Source organism: Tiliqua scincoides, chromosome 3, assembly GCF_035046505.1.
Source record: "Tiliqua scincoides isolate rTilSci1 chromosome 3, rTilSci1.hap2, whole genome shotgun sequence".
Classification (NCBI taxonomy): domain Eukaryota; kingdom Metazoa; phylum Chordata; class Lepidosauria; order Squamata; family Scincidae; genus Tiliqua; species Tiliqua scincoides.
The window spans coordinates 17,691,004-17,710,069 of NC_089823.1; the positions used below are offsets into that span (position 1 = coordinate 17,691,004).

General features: G+C 41.5%; 1 protein-coding gene and 1 long non-coding RNA gene across 5 annotated transcripts in view; one reads left to right on the forward strand and one right to left on the reverse strand.

Annotated features, from left to right (window-relative positions):
- The window catches only part of LOC136646087 (uncharacterized), a 30,083-nt gene extending 26,445 nt beyond the window's left edge, over positions 1-3,638 (reverse strand). The window contains exon 1 of one of the 2 annotated variants that reach the window (XR_010794196.1): positions 3,482-3,638. This is a non-coding gene — a long non-coding RNA (uncharacterized lncRNA). Of the gene's footprint in view, positions 1-3,462 lie in introns of both variants that reach the window. The other variant, XR_010794197.1, reaches the window with a different exon arrangement.
- A 273-nt stretch (positions 3,639-3,911) lies between these two features.
- Positions 3,912-18,597, forward strand: BIRC2 (baculoviral IAP repeat containing 2). Of its 3 annotated transcripts, none has more exons than XM_066619570.1 (9): positions 3,912-4,013; positions 7,635-10,318; positions 10,422-10,521; positions 11,992-12,070; positions 13,055-13,103; positions 13,894-14,136; positions 15,747-15,998; positions 16,648-16,689; positions 17,808-18,597. In XM_066619570.1, the coding sequence occupies exons 2-9, from the start codon at positions 9,454-9,456 to the stop codon at positions 17,999-18,001; spliced, it is 1,824 nt and encodes a 607-aa protein (XP_066475667.1). In that variant the 5' UTR covers positions 3,912-4,013; positions 7,635-9,453; the 3' UTR covers positions 18,002-18,597. The 3 variants fall into 3 exon arrangements, with proteins under 3 accessions (XP_066475667.1, XP_066475668.1, XP_066475669.1); XM_066619571.1 differs by having other exon boundaries at positions 9,394-10,318; XM_066619572.1 differs by having other exon boundaries at positions 9,464-10,318.
- Positions 18,598-19,066: the final 469 nt, after the last annotated feature.

A 19,066-nucleotide genomic window follows, 5' to 3' on the forward strand; every position in this document is an offset into this window, starting at 1 on the left:
TTTCAACAAAAAGTTTACAAAGTGGTTTGCACAGCAAAATAAGTCAATCAATAGTTCCCTGTCCCCAAAAGGCTCCCAATCTAATCTCCCTTTAAAAAATATTCATGTTCTTTTGTCCCATCCCAACCTCCCAACCTCAAGATATGGACTTGAGGCAAGGACACAGCAAGAAGCTCATCTATCAGCAGTCTTGCAACACTATTCCCTTACCTTTTGATTGCAGATATGGAGCTCCAAGAATTTGCACATGGAAGGCTAGCAGAGCTCTACTTTGAGATATTATCACAGTCGAAGCTTTAATAAGTTTGTGCTTAAATCTGTAATATAGGTGTAAAGCCTACATTGCCTAGAATGCACATTCAATTTTCTGTATTAACATCATTCACTTATGGCACAACTTAAACTACAACTTAAAAGTGCTTTTTATTGTCATGCATGAAAACACATGTAGTTACATACAAAGGACAGATAGGATTGTGAAACCAAGGAGAAAAGGATGCTGAAAAGATATTACGTAAGTGGAAAAACTATTCAGTGCTTTCCAATATTGACTTTACATAGAATTAGTAAGAGCAGCTAAAACTTGGCTGTCTGCCAGTCTGACATGACACACAGGAAAGAATTCAGAGACTGGAATTCCCCTTTGCACGAAAGGAGCATGTGAAGTGGAAATACTTCTGCTGGGTTTCCCCTAAGTAAAAAGTACCTAATGTCCTTGGCAATTAATCTCATCAAATGATACTTTGCACTCAGAGTTTAACCCTGGTCTATTCTAATGAGATTTGTACAATTAATCCAAAAGGGTGAAAGATCAGTCCTGGTTTTCTCTATGACTTTGAATCAAATTGAATTCCCCCCACCTCTTGTTTTTGCTATGTAACAGAACAAAAATATTTTTCTTCATTTGCATTTGCCCTGAATTTCCCTCCTCACCCCAGGATTTTTCTTTTGTAGAAGTTTCCTGAAAGGGACTCCACATGCATTTGCTTGCAGTTTTTCCCATAAACCTAATAACTTGTTTAAGGTTGTCCATTATCTCATGCAGTGTCAACCCCCTTCCCTCTTTCTGTAAAGCAGAAAGCATTTCTGTAAATGCTAAGCAATACATACTAAAAGACATGATCCTGCCCCCATCAATGGCACATGAAGATCAAGGTTCTGATATCCCATGTAAATCCAGGGATATCAGTTTACAGTATGTGCTGATATCACCAACCTTTTCTGAGAGCATCACATATATGGAATTCTCTCTGCTCTCCAATCATGCCATGGTCACACTTAACTGGTCATGTTAAACTATGGCTGCAATGCTAAGCATACTTATTGGGGAGTTACCTGCACTGAACAGGGGTAGAATTAAATGACCTCCAGAGAACCTTCCAATTCTATGAAAGTAAGTAAAAGGCTGCAAACCTATGTACACTCTTCAGGGAGTATGCTCCAGTAAACACAGCAGGACTTACTTCTAAGTAAATACACATAGTGTTGCCATTACAATGAAAGCATGCATATATTCAGATGCTGCAGTGAACCAGCCTGTTCAGCCAAACTTTGGAATGGAGCAGGTTGTAGCTAAAGTATAATGTTCCTGTTTCCTTAGAAACAAAGATGTTTTTTCTACAGCAGAGGACTCTTGGCTGGTCATTATGCTGTAACCAGGAAGCCAAAACATGGCTAGCTCAATTCAGTGTACAATACTTGTTTTGACAACACATAGCTTGCTGCTCCCTCTCAGTTGTCTACTAGTCACTGGGACAAAGGTTGGAGAAGAGTATATCTTCTCCAAGTATATCTAAAGTATATCTAAAGTGAGGGCTTTGTCCTACTGGCATAAGATAACATTTGCCATGGATTGCAACAACTAAGGGGCTAAGGGGCATAGCCCCAGGCATATACTGTTCACCCTCCACACTGCGTTTATTGTATCCAGCATTTCTCACCTGTCATTCCTGTTCCATGCCCTTTTGGTGTAGGTCTTGCAAATGTAGAACATTTACATTTCTTAAATTTTTGCAAATTTCCAGCATTCCAGTGTAGGTTACCCCCATCTTCTGCTTATCTCAGGAGGGTAGATAACTTCCAGATTCACCCCTAAATAAGTAACTTCATACACTCTTAACTTCATAACTTAACTAGACTTCTTAACTTAACTAGATAAGTAACTTCATACACACTCTTCATACACACCCCTAGATAAGTAACACATACACACTCTTCAGGGCTCATACCCCATTGTTTGAAAGCTGAACAGTTCAATTTTATGCATGGTTCCTTAGAACCACCATATTCAACAGGGCTTATTCCCAACCAAAAATTTTTTAGGATTACACTTTATGGCCGAAATCATATAGAGAACTACACAGCAGTAGGGGTCACTGAATTCAGTGGGGCTTACTTTTGAACAGATATGTAGGATCTATAGTACTAGGTGCACTTACCCAGGAGCAAAGCCCACAGAATAGTGACAGTAACTTACAAGAACATACAAAGAGCCCCACTGGATCAGACCAAAGGCCCATCTAGTCCAGCTTCCTGTATCCCACAGGGGCCCACCAGATGCCTCAGGAAGCACACAAGACCTGCATCTGAAATCAGGAGATTGCACATACCCATCAGGGCTTGCAACCTGTGATAGACTCTTCTTCTAGAAATTTGTCCAATCCCCTTTTAAAGGCATCTAGGCCAAATGCTGTCACCACATCCTGTGGCAAGGAGTTCCACAGACCAACCACACACTGAGTAAAGAAATATTTCCTTTTGTCTGTACTAACTCTCCCAACACTCAATTTTAGTGGATGTCTCCTGTTATGTGAGAGGGAACAGAGCATCCCCCTCTCCACTCAATCTATCACCATACCTTATGGCAAGGAGTTCCAAAGATACTCAGTTTGAGTGGAGGTCCGCTGGCTCTGGTGTTGTGTGAGAGGGAAGGGGGCATCTCTCCACCCACTCTACCCACCACCATCACCACATCCTGTGGCAAGGAGTTCCACAGACACTCAGTGTCATGGCTATCCCCTGGCTCTGGTGTTGCATGAGAGGGAAAGAGCAGCCCCTCTTCACTCCATCCAGCACCATGTTCTGTTGCAAGGAGTTCCACAGACACTCAGTGTCATGGCTGTCCCCTGGCTCTGATGTTGCATGAGCAGGAAGGAGTTCTACAGAGACGCAGTGTCATGGCTGTCCCCTGGCTCTGGTGTTGCATGAGAGGGAAAGAGCAGCCCCTCTCCACTCCATCCATCACCACGTCCTGTGGCAAGGAGTTCCACAGACCACTCTGTCCACCTCCTGCATATCTTTCTATGTCTGCATGATGCCCCCCCCTCAGACGCCTCTTTTGTAGACTGAAAAGCCTCCAACCCCGTCCTGTGGCCAGGAGTTCCACAGGTTGCTCAATGTAAAGAAGCACTTCCTTTCGGCCCCGTCCTGTGGCAAGGAGTTCCGCAGGCCGATCACACACACCAAGAGCAAGTCCACGAACCACAAAGGGGGGAAGCCCGTCAGCCGTCACGCGGGGCTCCTATCAGGCGAGTGGGGGGGGCGGCACTTCTGCTCTTCGGGAGGCCGTACTTTCCACTCAGCCGAGCGAGAGAGAAGCAGAACCGCCGCCACCTCGCCCTCACTTTCGCTCCTCCTCCACCTGACAGGCCGCGCGCCGCTCAACCGCGCATGCGCAGCAACCGCCACGGGGAGAGGCTGCGCCGAACCACGCATGCGCAGCATCAACCGCGGGGCCGCGGGCGACTCTGCCGAACCACGCATGCGCAGCAACGGTCACGGGTGTGCTGACGAGGAACTGGCGGCTCTCCCACCGCGCCTTGGTGGGAAGGAGGAGGGACTTTCCGCTCCCAGGCAGCGGGCAAGGTGCGGGGCGGGGCGGGGCGGGGCTGGGCTGGGCTGGGCTGGGAGCTGCCCTGAGCGTCGGCCGCCTCTGCCCTCCTTCTCCGTCTGAGCATATAGGGGGCTGGAGAGGGGCGCCGGCTCGCCCGCCCTCGGCTGCCTCAGGCAAGAGGGTAAGTGCGGGGGGGCAAGAGGGTAAGTGCGGGGGGGCAAGAGGGTCTTCCTGTGAACAGCATCTCTGCTGACAGTCCTGGAGGGGCGGGGGGGCTGGGGCTGTCGTCGCCCTGCGTGTGGAGTGGGACAGCGGCGCCTCGCCTGGCAGAGCTCTGAAGGCTGTGCGGGAGGGGGGGTGGAGGTGCCTGGGGCATGGCTGGGACACGCACGACTATGCAGGGGGTGGATGGAACATCCACTCCCGTGGAGAGCCTGTGGAACTCCCTGTCACAGGAGCCAGTGACAGTGGAGGGGGGTGTTCTTTTCCCTCTCACTCAGCAGCAGAATCGGGGGACACCCACTCACATTGAATGTCTGTAGAACTCCTTGCCACAGGACACGGTAGTGGGTAGAGTTGATGGGGAGTGTTCTCTTCCCTCTCACCCAACACCAGAACCCTGGCACAGCTGCTCAAACTGCGTCTGTGGAACTCCTTGCCACAGGATATGGTGGTTGATAGAGTGGTTAGGGGGTGTTCTTTTTCCTCTCACACAACACCAGAGGACAGCTGCTCAGATTGAGTCTGTGGAACCCCTTGCCACAGGACACAGTGATAGATAGAGTGAATAAGGGGGTGTTTTTTTTTCCATCTCACACAACACCAGAACCAGGGGACAGCCACTGAAACTGAGTGTTGGAAGAGTTAAGACAAACAAAACTTTCTTTACTCAGCATGTCTTTAGTCTGTGGAACTCCTTGACAGAAGTGGTGGTGGCATCTCATCTAAATGCCTTTAAGAGGGGAGTTAAAGTGTGTCCCCCTCACACAGCACCAGACATCCACTATAATTGAGTGTTGGGAGAGTTAGGACAGACAAAATAGGTCTTTACCCAGTGTGTCATTAGTCTGTGGAACTCATTGCCGCAGGATGTTGTGATGGCTTCTCGCCTAGATACCTTTAAGAGAGGACTGGACAGATTTCTGGAGGAAAAGTGCATCACAGGTTACAAGCCATGATGTGTATGTGCAACGTCGTCCTTAGAATGCCAGATGCGAGGTAGGGAACCAGGATGCAAGTCTCTTGTTGTCTTGTGTGTTCCCTGAGGCATCTGGGAGATACAGGAAGCTGGACCACATGGGTCTTTGGTCTGACCCAGCAGGGCTCTTTTTCTGAAGACTGTATGCCAGGTTTGCCAGCAGGGAGTAAATCTTGTCAGTCTCAATGGAATTGGCTGCTGCTGAGTTGGCATACTTAGGGGTGGGTTGTTGTGAGGCTATGATCTTTGAGCACATTTGCTTGGAAGTAGTTCTTATTTAGCACAGTGGAAGATGCTTTGGAATACCGTCTAGTGTGTGTAGGATTGGGTTTGCATGTAGTCTTGCTGTGTATATAACAGGTGGCCAAACTGTGTCTTGGGAGCCACATGAGACTCTTTGGCATACGGCTCTCAGATATATGTTGGTGTTTGAGTACCTTTGACATATAGCTCACAGATATGTTGGTGTCTGAGGGCCTTTTTGTATCACAATTAGTATAAAACAGTGGTTCCCAAACTGTGGGTCAGAATCCACTGGTGGGTCCCAAAGGGTGATGGAAGGATCAGATTAGTAATTGTCTGAAGCCCTGAGGCTATTGAAAAATTGGATACTGTAGCTGCCCTACAAGGAGCTGAGCTGCAGTTTGCAAGCATGTGTAGAGAGACAGAGGGTCTTTTTCTGTTTATTATTGCTTATATTTCTTTCTAAAAATTTTTTTTAAGACTGTAAACCTAGATGGGTCCTGATAGAGTGGTGTTTTTAAATGTGGGTTCTGGTGCTAAAAAGTTTGGGAATAACTGAAAAAGGTAAATAAGAAATTTTCAAGATTTACAATTATGATTGACAGATGTCCCAGGAAGCAGTTAAGACCTTATTCTCAGGGAGACTCAAGGCAGCAAACAAAATTTAAAAATATAATGAAACCTGAAGAACAAGCCTATGGCAAGATAAAAAACATGACAACTATGCAATAGAGGCATGAGAGCAATAACTGGAACTAAACATTCCCTGGGAAAGCCAGAGAAAATGCATTTTTCCCCAGAGGCGGAGCACAATGATCTCTCTAAGAAGCATGTTGCCTAGAGAACATGTTACTGCCTTTGTTACTACCCATTCCTTTAGAAACAGGACTTTGCACTCCTTGCTTTTGTTTATAAGGATTGGCCAGACCTAGAATTAAACCAACAGGTCTGAGCCTCCTCTGTTAAATAACCTCTCTGTATCTCTACTTTCGAACCCCATACTATTACTGGAGATTCTGGGGGCTACTTGATTCATTTAGGGCCATGTCCATGCCTGCTGGTAAAAGAAGAACCTGCTGTTTTTTGCAGCTTGCACATTGCAGGGGAAGATTGGTAGTGGTAGGCAAACTGAGTTATCTTTCAGGTAGCTTGTCTGCTATTTCTGATAAGCTTGCTAAAAACTACTGGTTTTCCTGGAAGGTGGTTCATACACAGAGGCAGAACTTATTTATAAAAGCATTTATATCTTACCTTTTGGTTCCAAGGGCACCAAGTGAGACAACAGTCAAGCGGAAAACTACAAAAACCATCCTTTAAAATCTTTTGTCTATCTATTCAGATAGTTTTTGTGTACATTTTTTGAAATGTCAGTCACAGGAAAAAAGTGTAGGTGGACCATTGGTACTAAAATAATTTTAGTCACATGGAATGTGTGGGTGTATGCCTAAATTAAGACCTAAAGATTGTAATTTAAGATTTAAAAAAAAATCAACATGGTATTCATGTGTTTGCATGGTGGCTTCCATAAGAATTGAAAGCATCTTTTGCATGTTGACTAAATGGAATTTTGAGAAGCATTTGACTTGGAAATGATGTTCGCCAAAACAATAGGCTACGCATTATACACAGTACTACTTTTAAATATATGGCTGAGTATTTGTGAAATTCTTGGTAGATGCCTTTATACACATCATTTTTTGAGATAGTCACAGGAAAACGTTCAAAGATATTCTGCTGGTACCACCAGTTTCAGAGAAAGCCACCTGTTTTTCCTGACATGGCAAATAAGGTAAAACCCAGATGATCTACTGTGGTGTGGGTAACTGAGTGCTCAAATAACTCCTTGAACTAACTCACTAACCTGCTTTGCATGTCATTTGGGTAACATTGCCGTCCATGTGATATTGCCTCAGAATGTATTTGAACAGTGTTTACACATCAAAATGTGTAATATTTTACACATAGTAGTAGTGTATTAGTAGTAGTACTAATACTACTACTAGCAGAATAGTAGTATTCAAATACTACTTCAGTAAAGTTAACACTTATTCCATTATGTTGTTTTCCGTGTAGGTACCATGGATGGTTTGTGAGCTTAAATCAGCTTCCACTTGGGTCAAGCCCCTCAAAACTGGTGGCATGAGCAAGTCTTTGATCTCTGCCATATTCTGTTTCATTCCCAGTGAATTAACTTCTAGTCACTGCCATAGATAAAATTACAAGAAGCTTAACCTGTATTGCATTTTAAGTATTTGTTCTTTAAATCTGTGGGTGCTTTCAGATTCTTAAGGATGTATGTGTTTGTACAGAATACTGCTTCTGTGGTCTTGTAAGAGCTCATAAATCTTTTTCTTCACACAGGTCTTGCTAACCTGAGAGGTGTTGTGTTTATCACAGTTGACATTTACAGTTTTCCTTGTGAAACACATATTGCAACATGGCTGCCTAAACCCCTTAAAAGGGACTAGAGTCTGAAGCCTGGGGTGTAGTTTTGTGTATAAATTATTCACATCCAGGAAAGCTTTTGCTTTTTAAAATATGATGGCTGCTAATTCTCATTTAGCTAATGACTATAAAAGTTTGGTATTGCCCCCTATAAACCAACACTGTTATATTGATTGCCATAATCTAATAATAAAGCAACCTGGCTAAAATTATGCCACAAGATGTCGATGATAGTATAAGAAAAGGACGAGCTTGTTGGTGGTCAGAGTAGATCTCTAATGCAGTGGTTCTCACACATTTAGCATCAGGACTCACTTTTTAGAAAAAGAATCTTGTTGGGACCCACCAGAATTGATGTCATGACCGGAAGTGACATCATCGAGCAGGGAAATTTTTAACAATCCTAGGCTGCAATCCTACCTACACTTTACCCAGGAGTAAGTCCTATTTACTATCATTGTTAAAAGCATATACATAGTAGTCTGTTAAAAGTACAGGTCTATAACTTTTCGCCAAATGCAGTCACATGCTATGGTAGCAGCAAGTCTAATATATTAAAAATAAAATATTGACATGAATGGTGACCCACCTGAAATTGGCTCTCAACCCACCTAGTGGGTCCCGACCCACAGTTTGAGAAACACTGCTCTAGTGGGTTGGAAGAGATTATCCTTGGGTTTACATCTCCACAAGCTTTATTATGTTTGAGGGAGAAGTTGTCTTTGTTCATATATTTGGGGAAAAAATAAACACTTTAAGGAACAAATAAAGCTTTCCAGCATATGTAACCAGTTTTACGTATGTGTAAAGACTATATTCAGGGCTCTTTTAACCCAGTTTTTCCTGGCCCATAGGTGTAAACATTGGTCCCTGTTGCGTATATGCATCATTGGGCAGAAATGACTTAACTTACAAGTCTTATACTTGATCTTTTAATTCTTAAACTTTACAAATTGTTTTTCTGTCTGTGAGGGCCTTTCAGTCCTGCTCACTAAACATGAGAGTGCAGATATTGCAGAAACCAATCTAGATCCCTGACCCTAAGCTGTGCTGCTTCAAATGACTTCAGTGGGACTTGTGCCCAAATATCTGTCTTAGGATTGCACCATTTAGTTTTTTTCACTGAACAGCAAGCTTTTGAGTTCTCCAGAACTCTTCACAAAGATGAAGAATTCTGGATAACTCAGAAGCTTTCCATTTACTATTTTGTGGTTACGGTCTGTTGACCACAATGGGACTTCCAAGTAAACATGTGTAGGATTGTACTGAACAACCTTTTTAGTTGATTACAAGAAGAGTATTGCCATACTTTGGCTTCTGCTTTTGTTTTCTAGTGGACCAACAAGGCTACTATGATTTTTGTGCCTTTCTTTTTCAACTTCCTTTCAGTCTTCAGATGGTAGTGATGAGTATGACAATGGCTGATAAGGACAAGTACAGTCGTTAAGATAGGGCATAGCAAAATAACTGAGAGCACAAGCCTATGCATGTCTACTCAGAAGTAACTCCCATTGTGTTCATTGGGGCTTACTCCCAGGAAAGGAAATCTACATATAGATTGTAGCCTGATTCTATTCAGTCAAAAGGGTTAAAAATACTAAATAAATGAGATGCTGTAAATTGGATTTTTTTAAAAAAGGAACTGCATGTAACATTTCACTTTCATGTTAATCAGACTTGCACAAAACTACCTCCCAGGCTTCAGACTCGTCCCTTACTCCCATCCTGTTTCATTATGAACATAGTGGAAAGTGGCTCATTCCTGTCTAAACTGAAGAGCAACAGCGATGTGAGTGAGCTGAAGTATGATCTGTCATGTGAACTCTACAGAATGTCCACCTTTTCAACTTTTCCTCTGAATGTGCCAGTATCAGAAAGGAGCCTTGCCCGTGCTGGGTTTTATTATACTGGTCTGAAAGACAAAGTGAAATGTTATAGCTGTGGGTTGATGTTGGATAACTGGAAAAAAGGTGACAATGCTCTGGACAAGCACCGACAACTCTATCCTAGCTGCAGCTTTGTTCAGAATCTGAATCTGGTGAAAAATCTTGGCTCATCATTTCATTCTGCCTTTGCTCCTCCAACTGTCTTTGGAATTCCTCTTTCACATTCGCCAACTCGGGCACCAAGTTTGGATCAAGTTGGCTATTTCAGTGGAAACTTCTCAAGTTTTCCCCAGGATCCAGTAACGTCCAGAGCAGTGGAAGATCTCTCCCATATAAGACCTAAAGTTTTCAACTGTGCAATGAGCTCTGAAGAAGTTAGGCTGTGCACTTTCCAGGCATGGCCTCTGACATTTCTAGCACCATCTGCTTTGGCAAAAGCTGGCTTTTATTATATTGGTCCTCTTGATAAAGTGGCTTGTTTTGCCTGTGGTGGTCAACTGAGTAACTGGGAACCAAAGGATAATGCTATGTCGGAACATCGGAGACACTTTCCAAACTGCCCTTTTGTGGGACAAAGTCAAGACCAGACCAGTTTCATGGTTTCTAATGTGAGCATGCAAACTCGTGTTGCACGTGTCAACACTTTCCGAAACTGGCCACTTACCATTCCAGTTCAGCCACAGCAACTTGCAGATGCTGGCTTCTACTACGTAGGTAAGAGAGCTTGTTCTGCCCTATGATTCTCAAATTTCCTGATCTGTGATTTTTTATAAGTGTCTGTTTTTAAAAAGATATTCCTAATTTTTTAACAATACAGGTCGCAATGATGATGTCAAATGTTTCTGCTGTGATGGTGGTCTCAGGTGTTGGGAATCAGGAGATGATCCATGGGTGGAGCATGCTAAGTGGTTTCCAAGGTACATGTTAACACTCTTATAAAAATGTAACATGAAGATAAACCTAATCATATTATAGATTTGAATTAAAGGGTGGAACCACCCTTGATCTTTTCGAGATTTGCTCTGTCTTAAAATTTCTGTTTAAACAGAACTACTTTTAGCAGGTATGTTAGTGTCCTTATCTAGCAATCCTTTGCAAGGTTATGATTATTTTGAAGGACAGTGGTGACTGAGGGACTTAACCACTCATGAGCTGGTACTCTACCTAGGTTGTAGTCAAAAAGTCCTAATTCTTCGCTTATACACCATGTAAAGCCAGGACAACTTAAGTTGGTGACCTACCTTTGCAGCTTGAGGGTTAGAAAGCCAAATGTTGTGTGTGTTGAAATGAATTGTGGGCTTCTGAGTATTCTGACCCACAGAGTGAACTAAAGATCTTGGGAGACTATATATGTAATCAGTCTGCTTATTCTTATGGCCCAGGCCACATTCAGCCTAGGAGTAGAATTTAAATATGCCTTGGAAGTGCAAATTAATTGGGAAAGGATAGGAACCTCTTTAGTCATATGGCTTATACAGAAGCATGTTTCTCAGCTTTCTACAGTGACTCCATAAGGGTTGGGACTGTTGTCTTAAAAAATAACAGCAATGGGTATGTTAGTTCTGAAATGCTTATAGAATTGTATGTCGCTGTCAGATAAAAAGTATAAGACTTGTTCTAGAAATCTAGGCTAATGTTTAAGCACATGCTTTGGTTGCAATTGTATGCAGCAAATCCTCACTTAAAGTTTTGTATAAAGCTGAGGAAAAAAATAGACTCCTGCATCTGTGTGGAGTTTGCACATTCTCTCCACGTCTGTGTTGGTTTTCTGCGGCCTGGAAAACTCACATTCATTTCAGATTAGAAGTGTTTTGGGTCTTTATTTAGATGTTCGGTGATGGCTTTTGGGACTTATATGCTGTAACAGTATAACCCAATTGCTTACATATAACAATTGGTGTATGGTAAAATTGGTTTTATTACAAGTCATTTTACATAAAGTTGCAGTTTTCAATAACCGATCAACAACTTCAAGTGAGAACTTGCTGTACGTACTTTCTGGGGTGAAAGCCCCATTGAACATAGTGGGACTTCTGAGTAAACATGCCATAGTGGGACTTCTGAGTAAACATGCCATAGTGGGACTTCTGAGTAAACACGCCAAACATTCTTCTGGGTATTAGCATTCTTTGAGTGTCATCCTGAATCGGGAATGATGGTCCAGCAAAGACTTCTATCTGTAGTCCGTTTAAAATAGTATTTTTATTGTGAGTGACCACAAAATTGAAGACTTTGTAAAAGGTATCTAATGTATGGAACTGGAAGATCAGCATCTACAGTACATTATAATATTTTTATGTATTTGAGTCTCTCCTCTATCTGCGGGCCCCTGAGGTGGTGTTCATTTTTCTCAAATATTTGGACTGAATCAAATTCTTATCTTCTAGGTGTGAGTATCTGATTCATGTGAAAGGGCAAGACTTTGTACATCAAGTTCAAGCAAGGTTCCCCCATCTTCTTGAACAGGTACTCAATTGCTAATTGTTCTTAATATCGGCACAAGAGGAATATACTAATCCTGTCAGCTTTTAAAAAATAACTTTATATAGATGTCTGAATTTCTTAGGTTTTTAAGACATTTGAACTTTTTTCTCTTCTCCTTCACAAAAGTTGATTATGTGTTGGGCTTGCTGAGAGTAATTGTAAATACAGATGTATCTGAACTGTGTAACTTGATGTAATTAAAAGGCAAGACATAGTGATCATTCAGGAGGCATCCAATGCTTGTTGTGACCTAGTGGAAGCTATAGTCAGTATCATAAGATGTCTGGAGGAACGGCCCAGGACACTCTCAAGTAAGCTGTTTGATTAAATGGCTGGTGGAGTAACCTACTGGGTGGATGAGTGTTAAAGTTTTTCATTACCACTGTTGACTAACCAAGGGTGGTATTGTGGGGCTACACAATGAGCAACTGCATTTATGATCAAAGAAAATATTTACTGCTTATGAACAGTGCTAACTTGCTTCCAGATATAAAAGGCTACTAAAAATGTTACAGATAACTTAAGAGATTCCTTGATGATACTTTGATTTTGTGCAGTTAAAATAATTTTATTTATGTTTATATACTGCTTCTCTGTTAGTATGCCTAAGACAGCCAACAATAAAAATTGCACCAAATAAAAACCCTCAGAGCTTTCCCTTCCGTATGCTTCTGGCTATTAAGGTGACACAACTTTAACAGAGAGGAAAATTGGGGACAGGCCTTGCCTTTGTTACTGACAGTTGGTATTCTCTATGTAAGCAGGATAACAATAAGCTTGATAAAGCAAAAACTCTTGCCTTGGAGCTAGTGGTATTTAGGCAGAGAGAGCTGGGGTTTTTTCATTGGTAGCATTTGGACAGAGCACATACAATTGTTTAGAATTGAGGCTTAAACTGTTGACAGCCTTGATGTGTTTGCATAAAATACCAATACATTAAATGCACATTTCCCTTTTGTACTGTAGCTTCTGTCTACTTCTGATACAGTTGTGGAAGAAAATGCTGATCCACCAAGTAAGTGTCTTTGGCAACATTATGTGACATTAATATGAGTTTATAGCATTGGAACATTGAAACACTGCTTGCTAACGGCTGTGAAATATTTTCAGATTCCTAATAGGCTTTTATCAAATTAGAACAAAATGACAGGGTAACTTGTTTGCAAATCCAAAGGTGCATTTGGAAAGCATTTCGTTATATTTTCTTGCTACTTTGTTTGGCATTTATCTCAAAATAAAACAATTTCTGTTTGCTCTGTTCTTATTGGTCCACCTTTGGTTATTGGCAGGCATGGTTCATATCCAGCCACAGCTTGATTCTTAGAAACTTTCTAATTCTAATTTTCTATTTTAAGAAAGTTTCATTTCTTTCTAATTTATGAATCCTGTTTAATGTTCTTAAAGGAAGGGAAGCTGGTGGTAATAAGCAGTTGCTGTAACTTGCATCTGACCCCAGCAGGAGCACTGTCAAAGTGGCATTGGTTGTAGAGAGGGTGTAGAAATGGCGCTTTGACAACTTGTTCTGTGTTAAAGCTCTTGACAGTTTTAGCACTGAACTATTAACTCTAAACGTTGCCTTCTAGCATAGGAAATATGTTCACAGGTGCCATTCCGTATAAGCTATCTATTTGAAAAGCCTTTGGAATAAGCATATAAAGCCTAATTCATAACGGGAGTTTATTTTTTTGTATGCATTTGGCCATAGTAGTGATTTTTTCCTTGTCTGCTGTAGTTAAAAATGTTTCAAAATCCATATGAATGTAACAGTTCAGTAGATAAAAACTTTCATTTTTTTCTCTGACTAGTTATTCATTTTGAACCTGGAGAAAATGCTTCAGAAGATGCAGTCATGATGAAGACTCCTGTGGTTGAAGCTGCTTTAGAGATGGGATTCAACAGAAGACTAATCAAACAGACTATTCAGAGCAAGATCCTAACAACAGGAGAGAATTACAAGACTGTAAGCGATCTTGTGTCCGATCTCCTTATTGCAGAAGATGAAAAGAAAGAAGAAGAGAAGGAAGTACATTTGGAGGAAATGACATCAGGTATGTAATAGCATTGGTGATATAGACTGGCTTGTTAGTCCCTTTACATCTTACAGTTTACTGAGAGTAAAGAGCTCATATAAATATATTGTGAACAGACTATGTGGGTTCCTGGGAGCCTTGACTCATTTTTAGAGGTTGTTGCCAGCTTTTGATGCTCTAGTGATGTTTGAAGAGAAAAGCATTCTTTTCAGTAAAACCTTCCTAAGCAGTGCTGGTACTCCTGTACTCTTGTTGCTGGAGAGAAGTGTTCCCCATGGATTGACTTGTCCCTTCCATTCAGTGGTATTGTCTTGCGTGTTTTTCCAAAAGCTGTGGACTACCCAGGAATTTTTGTTCATATATAACATTTTATTAGGGATTATCAAAGCAAACTGCACATCAAAGCAAAAGTGGTGGTTTATTTTTTGATTATACATTCAAGGTTTGGGAGTGATTTTTCCAGACCTTTGGCAAAGATGTAAAGACAATTTTCTAACTTCAGTGGCTCATAAGGCTCAATGTAAGCAATTGCTATGAAAATTCAGATTAATACAAGTCCAGTCTTTTTATTTACAGATTTGGGACCTGTGGTTTCAACTCCCTGCAGTGGAGGGCTGTACCAGAGTTCCCAGATGCACCTGGAGGTGTTTGCCAGTCACACCTGGGAAGCTTTCTGAGGCCTGCAGAGGTTGCATGTGGCCTCTTTGGGCTGCAGAATACCTATGGATGTGACCAGAGGGCATCTCTAGTCATGTTGGAGCTCATCTTGGACCAGACCCACTTACCCATAGGTTTTGTTATCTGTGGGGGATCTGGAAATAGATCCCCCATGGATACAGAAGTCCAACTCTAGCTTGGCCCAGGCTAATCTATGCTTAGGAAGAGATCATTGTGGGATAAGATTTAAAGGACCTCATCCTGTGATGTTGAGTATTGGAACTAAAAGTATTTGAGCTTTCACTGGATACCAAATTCATTCCTCTTCACCTTTCTCTTGATCTTGGGATCTTTGACATTTCATTCTTACTTCTCTAGTCTTGGTTTCTGTCTCTTGACCTCTTTCCCCATCTCTGTCTTTCTGCATGTCTCAGACACTCTCATATGCTTTCTCTTCCCCTTTTGAATCCTCATGCCCCCTTGTGCTCCTTGAAATCGCCATCAGCTATATGTTCCAGTTTCCCATCATTGCTGAGCACAGGTTCGGGAAGTTGCCATTGTGAAGGGCTCCATGTAACATTCATTGCTATGAGCAGCCATAGGGATACTATGGTAGTAGTTGTGGGCAGTGGTACATAAGAGTCTTCTTCAGTTTGTCAGCTTCCAATTCGAACACTTAAATGTTTTTCCTTTCTCAAAATAGCAAAAAGTAGACAACCATCTGTTATATTTATAATGATCAATTCTACAAAGGCACATGTTATCTTGTATTTTATATTGATGCAGTCTTGTATGTACTAACTTATACATAACATAGTTCTTTCTGTAACAGTAAAGTATTTGCTGATTTCAGCTTTTTTTGGGTGGGGGAAACAGTAACTTTTTCCCATCGTTTCAAAACTTCTGAATCTTATAATTAAGACTCAAAAGTTGGAAGTCTGACAGTTATTTTTTTCCTGTGTTATTTTCAGATTTGTCCTTAATCAGAAAGAACCGAATGGCATTATTTCAGCGCTTGACATGTGTGCTTCCTATCTTGGAAAGTTTATTAACTTCCAAAGTAATAACTGACCTTGAGCACCATGTTATTAAACAAAAAACCCAGACATCCCTGCAAGCAAGAGAACTTATTGATACCATCTTGGTGAAAGGAAATGCAGCTGCAACCATATTCAGAAACTGTTTACAGGAATGTGATCCTGTATTATACAAAGACTTGTTTGGTGAGTTTACTAGAAAAAGTGCTATTTTGTACTTAATTCCTGCTTGTTTTTGTTACAGTTCAGAATGTTAATAGCTTTAACATTAACTAACATTAACATTAACTAGCTTTAACTGACTTTTATCCTAGTGAGATTAACATTTGGGAGCTATCCAGTGTTCTGCAAGCTTTATATATTGGATGTACTCGAGGAAAACCTGTTCATCAGCAAGAGAGCTTATTTATCTCTTCTAATTTTATGGTGGCTTTTTAAGACTGAGCTATTGGCATTTCATTGATCTAAATAAGTGGTTCCCAACCCATGATCCAGAAGACCCTGAGAAGTAGTCTATGAGGTCTTGGGGGAGGGAACGGATCGCCTTTGATCACTTCCAGCATCTTATTGAGCTAGTGCTATCCCACAGAGGGCAAAGAATGGACTGTCCACAACTGCAGCTGGCACTCCCAGCATCTCATTGAGTGCTCCCCACAGACTACCAAATTGTATATGTTGTGTGCTCGGGAGTGTGGGGGGGTTGCACTTATGGTCCATGACAGTTCCAGTTTTTGCCTCAGTGGTCTGCAGGTTCCTAAAGGTTGAGAGCCACTGATCTAAATGATTCTAAATGCAGATTTCTTTTGCTAATGAATAATTTTCATCTTTTTTTAAGTGGAGAAGAATATGACTTATATTCCAGCAGAGGATGTTTCAGGTAAACATTTTAGTCTGTTAATTTGAATCTGAGCATTTAAGCCCTATACTGCTGTAAAATAAAAAATAGTGTTTAAAAGTTTCATTTGCCATGGATAGCTGTGCTGTATTAGGAAGTATAAAGTTTCTGCACCCAACTTAGCACCCACACCGTCAAGTTTGAAATCACGTGTCAGAATCTATGCATTTGGTGGTGAGCTTCACATGTTAGAAAAGTGGGTGAATATAGGGGTGAATATAGGGGGTGCAGTTGAACTCCATTTTCTGCCTTTTTTTGTATATGGAGGGTAAGCCCACTGGAGAAGTGTGATCTCTTTGTGGAGCTGGACTTTCCACTGAGGAAATTCACTTTGCTGCTTTTGAAATATTTGAGGTTGGCGTAGAAAAGTAGAGAACAAGTGCATTTTTCACTTCTGTTTTTAATTCTTCTTGTGCTGCAGCCCATAGGCTTGCTTTTGCATACACAGTGTTTCAAAACTTCATTTCAGAAAGTGCAGGTGCATCTTTACTTTCTAGTGCAGGAGTGCTAAACACACGACCTGCAGAACTCTTTAGCCAACCCATGTGGTAATTGGGCTCTTCAGCTGCTGAGCTATGAAATGCCTCAGCAGAAGTGGTGCTGCTGAAAGGACAATGCTGGGAGAGCCCAATTATCATGTGGGCCCCCCTTTCAGCTGTGCTGCTTCTGTTGAGGCGTCACTACACGGAGCACCTCTTAGGTGCTGAACCGAAGTGATGCCTCAGCAAAAATGGTGCTGCTGAAATTGGGTTCTCCCATATTTTGAAAACATGATCAAAGGTTGCATATTTTCTGCCTTTTGCACCTAAGTGAGGACAAAGTGCTTACTACTGGTCATTGCCTGCTTAATTATGTTGCTTTCAGTCCCCAGCAGGTGCCATGAATATTATTCAGCCCCTTGTATGAAACTAGTTTTGAGACCCCTCTTCTAGTTCTTTTGTCAAATTGGAGTGATGTTGAAATCTCTTCCACTGGTCATGGAAGTGGTTGGCTTTTGTTGGTGGGTGAAGGAAAAGACAACTAAGGGGGGGTGAAGGGAGCATAGAGATGGTGATCATGACGTTACATATTTCTATACTGACTGGATTTTTCTTCTGCAGGCCTCCCCATGGAAGAACAGCTAAGAAGATTACAGGAAGAGAGAACTTGCAAAGTTTGCATGGACAGGGAAGTGTCCATTGTCTTCATCCCATGTGGCCATTTAGTAGTGTGTAAAGAGTGTGCCCCTTCCCTTAGGAAATGTCCTATTTGCAGAGGGACAATCAAGGGTACAGTTAGGACATTTCTTTCATGAGGGCATAAAATATGCTTGTCAGATTTTCCTTTTCCCCAGTATTTTTGGTCAACATCAGGGCTATCCAAAGACAACAAACTACCTAAAATTGCTGCAATATGTGAACCAAGTGCTGTAGCTCAGAATCCCTTGGTGACATAGGAACTCTGGCCAGTGTGCACCTTTCTGATCACTGCTATGGCACAAGTGATCACTATCCCAGGCAGCTGACCCTGTTGACACCTGCCCAGTAGTACCTCATAGCCAAATTTAAATTTGGTGATCAGCTTAGCTAATATGTTATAACTGATACAAGTAATCAGTTACCGAAGTTAATAATTAAGCTTTTGGGTGGGTTTAGTGAAAATGAGCTCTAGAATAATCCTCTTTATCTCTTAGTATTAAAATAATGGCAGCATCTGTTATTCCTCAGAAGCAGTTGTGAGGTTCTATTCATATTGGTTGCATAAAAATACTAGTAAGCAATGTTTGAATTCTCTTTATTTGTATTTATTTGAATGTTTTATTATACATGTGATATATATATTTATACAGAGACACAGAGCAATATTTACAAATAGCAATTTCTCTGTGAAATAAACTGACTGGTAAACACGCTTGCAAAAGTGTCTGGAATTTTATTTTTTAATTTATGACTAAAGATGCCCTTTTAAAGCTGGTACTTTCCAGTTTTTTCGCCCACATGTGTGTATTCTAGGGGAGAATGTTTTTAGCTGCTGGGTGTTGAGAACAAATGCCTGCCTGTTGCTATTTCATGCATCATATCACATGAAGTAGGCTGCAGCCCACAGTTGCTTTATTTAAAAAAAGTAATTGGTCTCTACAGTGCCCCAGGCTTATATTCTCTCACTTTACTTACCACTGGCCCAATAGAATATTTAGTGGTGTTGGAATGCTTTTATGTTTTATATTCAATTGGCAGAGCTTTACATCCACATCCTAAACAAAGGTGGCTGGTGGGCTAGATAAAGTGTTCGGTCTTGTACTGTGGAGACCTGCATTTTAATCCCTGCCCATCTATGTGACCTTGGGGTTGTGCACTATGCATTTCCCACGCCTATCTGC

Excerpts from the sequence above, each read along its gene's own strand:
- BIRC2 (XM_066619570.1), top strand. The coding sequence starts at position 9,454 with ATGAACATAGTGGAAAGTGGCTCATTCCTGTCTAAACTGAAGAGCAAC. Across the intron at positions 10,319-10,421 it reads TGCTGGCTTCTACTACGTAG|GTCGCAATGATGATGTCAAA; the intron begins GTAAGAGAGCTT and ends TTAACAATACAG. Across the intron at positions 14,137-15,746 it reads TTTGGAGGAAATGACATCAG|ATTTGTCCTTAATCAGAAAG; the intron begins GTATGTAATAGC and ends TGTTATTTTCAG.